General features: G+C 42.6%; 1 protein-coding gene across 1 annotated transcript; it reads left to right on the top strand.

The window, feature by feature from the left end:
• The first annotated feature begins 518 nt into the window (after window positions 1–518).
• On the top strand, window positions 519–3561 carry LOC115093257. Its single transcript, XM_029604928.1, has 2 exons — window positions 519–642; window positions 1589–3561. Exon 2 carries the CDS (start codon window positions 2088–2090, stop codon window positions 3360–3362), a length of 1275 nt encoding a protein of 424 aa, XP_029460788.1. The 5' UTR covers window positions 519–642; window positions 1589–2087; the 3' UTR covers window positions 3363–3561.
• Window positions 3562–4209: the final 648 nt, after the last annotated feature.

Genomic DNA, 4209 nt, shown 5'->3' with positions numbered 1-4209 from the left:
CATATGTAATTGACTCCTCGGGCTCATTACATATGCCCTAGTTTCTTCCTTCAGCTAGGGACAGTGAGGATAATAATTAGGGGATGAAGCCTCTCCCTTTGAGGGTGTTGGAGTGGCCATCCCCTAGATAGGTTTTATAAGCACTATTCCCTCTCTACTGAGAGTCTGTGGGCAATGCTTTTAGGTTTTTGGAGAGTTAGGTGGCAGTAAGGAGCATTTGTTTCATTGAATTTTCAGGCCTACTTGGAGGATCCAGGAAAATCCTGCCTGGGAATCCTAAGCAAGGTCAGGAGGTGGTTCCTACCAGTCTACTAACTGGTTGCATGGGGCTTTCCTCTGGGTTATTTTTTGGAATTTTGAATTTTTGTGGTAGGAGCCTTGTGAGAGCTCCGGGTATCTAGTGGATCCAGGGCACAGGGAGTCCTGTGTCTAAGGTGCCCAGTGTAGGAAGACCTGTCTCATTATACTGTTGAGGAAGGAGGTATAATGGTGACCTGAGAAAGGGTTTTTTTGGTTGCAGATCAGAGAGGAAAGTATTTTCCTACCCTTCTGGGGATCATCCAGAGTTGCATGTTCCAGAAAAGATCCCTTCCATCATGGATTTGAGTATGAGGGAAAGAGAACATAGAAGATCATCTAACTGTGAGTAAGATCAATCTGAGACCTTTGAGGACACCCATCTGGAGTCTTTGCCCCTGGGGAGAGAGAGGAATTTTGACTCTCTGTGCAATAGACTATTTTATCCTCATTTGCTGGTATTGGAAGAGGTTTTTCCTGCTCAGCCTGGGAACTTCACTTAGCCAAGCCTTGGGGGGTGGACGCTTCCCTTTCCCTGCAATAAAGACCCATATACAGATAGAGGGAAAAACTGTAATGTAAGATTTCATCTGTGGAACTGAGGACTGAGTTCATTTTTCATCTGATTACCCATCAGGAAATACTTTATTTTTGTACTCTCAATCAGTGGCTCCAGTGTGTTATTTGCCACCTAAAACACACACAGTGAAGGAAAAACTATACCTGTCCCAGGAAAAGAGAGTAAAATGTCACCCCTGTCACTCTGGGCCATGAAAGATAAGCCTTTCTCCTCACCAACAAAGAATCCTGACCCTGGAGGAGAAAGAGAATGTAAGAGATAGCCCTGAAGAGACATTAAATACTTTTATGGCCCCATCAGTGGTTAGCGGCCATCCTGATGGGGTTACACATATCTTTCTCAAATTCTGCTCACCTATACGAGGTATTTTCAAACTTCTCAATAGGCAATTCTGTCCTTCCCACCACTGACTTCATCTAGACTAACATGCATGCATTCAGCTGTTCTGCCCCTAAAATATAGAACAAGATGCCTCTAGTGCAAGAGTAGACAACTGCAGTCTTGGAGTTTCACAAACAGATCTGGTATTCAGGATATCCACAATGAATATTGTATGGGCATTATATTCCCCTGGTGAATGCAAGAAGGTGGACTGTAAGGAAAACCTGGGAGGGGGATCCAGTATGTAAAAGAAATCACCTTATATCTCAAGCCATGGGTACAATGTCCTTATTACAAAATTTATATAGGATGTAAATCTCATCCTCTCAGGATACATCTTATTGAACATCGTAGCCGCAGTGAAAATATGATTGAAGGCAGCTGCTCAGGACTAGAGACTTGCCTGGACAGGAACCAGAGACTCCACCTGATTCGCCCCGCTCCTGGCCTCTTGCGACGCTGAGGGGAGGAACAGACGCACATAAAATCGGCTTCACTGCGGTGAACAGCCGCAGCTGCTCGGGACTAGAGACTTGCCTGGACAGGAACCAGAGACTCCACCTGATTCGCCCCGCTCCTGGCCTCTTGCGACGCTGAGGGGAGGAACAGACACACATAAAATCAGCGTCTAACCGGCGCACCGCCGCCGCCGGCGCGCCGCCAAAGCCGCGCGCGCCTAAGGGGCGCGCGCGGCTTTGTCCGGCTTCGTCTGGATTCGGCGGACAGGTGGAAGGAGTCTCTTTTCCAGCAGCTGCCGTTGAGTCTGGTTGGTGAGTGTTACATTTGCGTGAAGATTCCAATATTTGTTATCATATTTCCTATATACACGATGCCGCATACCAAAAGAAAAGGAAAGGTTAGAGGGGAACCTTCAACCCCAATATCTAGTCTTCCTATACAACCAAATATTGGGAATTTTTTCACGCGGCTTGGTGCAGAAACTCCGGGTATGTTTCCAGGCATTGGTGTGGGTGGAGAGCAAACACAAGCACCACTGGACTTTAATATCTCGCTAAGCCCCGGGGAACCTAAGACTCCTCTACCCCCTAGTCTTTCACTACCACCAAATTTGGTCGAGGATAACCAACCCACAGGGTTAAAGGAAGCCAGCCCTATTGAAGGAATTTTGGAGGAAGAAGTGAGTAGACATTTTAGTCTGGGGAACACTAAACAAAATGGTGTACCCTCGACATCAACACCTGAGGGGAGTGGAGGGGGGGCAGAGGCCTCCGAAGTGAGAAGCAAAGCTTGTCCTCAAGGATTGGTGAACATTTTGGACAACTCCAGTGTGTCTCAGACACAACCAGTTACTCTAGAAACTATTTGGTCTACCCTAACAGATTTGAAGACCATTATTCTAAATTTAAATGCAACTATTATAGGTACGCAAAATCAGATCTCAAAAATTGAACCATCAGTTGTAAATCATGAAGAGAAATTGAGTAAATTAGAGAATAGGTGTATTCAAGTTGAAAAAATCCAGACAGGTCTAATCCAAGGTGAGATGTTAAATAACAGAAAATTAGAAATGATTGAAAATCAAATAAGATATAATAATATAAGATTATTAAACTTCCCAAATGTAAAACTAATATCTTCCTTTGAACAGTTTAAGAACTTTATGAAAGAAAATTTGAAATTAACAGAAGGAGAGATACCAAAGCTTGAGAAAATATATTTTATAGCAATGGGGAGAAAAAGAATTGAGAATAGTTCACAGAAAATACAACAGATATCATCAAGTAATTTAACAACTTTCCTGGAACAGTCTATGACTGAACAAGTTGAATTTAGAGGCACCTTGTGTGTCAAATTTCTGAAGTCCACAGACAGAGATAAGATACTTAAGTTGTGTTTAAAAAATAGAGAAATGTTATTCCTTGGTCAAAAAATGTGGACCTTCCCTGACATTACTAGGACAACTCAAGTCCGTAGAAAAATTTTCCTACAAATGGTTCAGGAAGTAAAGGCAATAGGAGCCTTGTGTACTATATACTACCCATGTAAATGTGTGGTGAAATACCAACAGGAAAGGTTTGTGTTCTTAGAACCAAGTGAGTTAAGAAGTTTTCTTGATGCAAAATTACCTGTCACTACATCCTAGTCTAAGGTATGTTAGTATAATGCACCTTTATTACTATTTAGATATTTCTGTGATATTGCTCAGAAAGTAATCAACCAGACTCTATTTTCTTTATAACAGGGTATTACCAAGTATATTATATTGCTTTCTTGTATTGTGAACTCCTGTACCTTCTGTTTAGACAAGCGGATATTGCTGTCAATATTGTTTGTAATGATTAATAAAGTATAAATTAAAAAAAAAAATATGATTGAAAAAAATTGTTTGAACATTAGCCTAAGCTCTTCATGACCTATAATTTATAGGTGCAGAATAGAACTTGAGATATAAGGTGATGTTGCGACTGTCGGTCTACGACGGCTTCGCCCAGCCTACCTTACTCTTCTTGCGGCTCCTCCCACTCACCTCAGACTACTGGCTGCTGCGGCGTCTGTCTGCTGACCTCTCCGGCGTCACCGGACCGGCTTTAGTGCTGCCACTAAACTACTGCCACCTCTGGTGGTTTCCAAAACTGTTTAAATAAAGATTCAATCTGTGTTTGTGTGTCCAGAGTCTAGCCTGACACCGTGGTCCCTCACGGGACTGCCCCCCCATGGGCGTGGTCAGCTGCCACAGTATCCAAGGATCCACCCAAACATCAATAACCATAACAGGTGATTCCTTAGCAGTCCTTGCACTTTTCTATGATGGTCATCTAATACAAATCTGCTAAGGTTTTGTTGGATTGTTTTTTGACACTGTTGCTGTGGTTATCAGGGTAGGATCTTTTTCTATGCTTTTGAATTTTTCACTCAGATGGTTCATGTTTATTAGTATTAACAAATGGAGAATCATTCTTCCAGTGCAGAGTATGATCCATGTTAAATGT

Source organism: Rhinatrema bivittatum, chromosome 6 (genome assembly GCF_901001135.1).
Source record: "Rhinatrema bivittatum chromosome 6, aRhiBiv1.1, whole genome shotgun sequence".
Classification (NCBI taxonomy): Eukaryota; Metazoa; Chordata; class Amphibia; order Gymnophiona; family Rhinatrematidae; genus Rhinatrema; species Rhinatrema bivittatum.
Note: the sequence above shows the minus strand (reverse complement) of the source record. Positions and strands in the feature narration are given on the sequence as shown.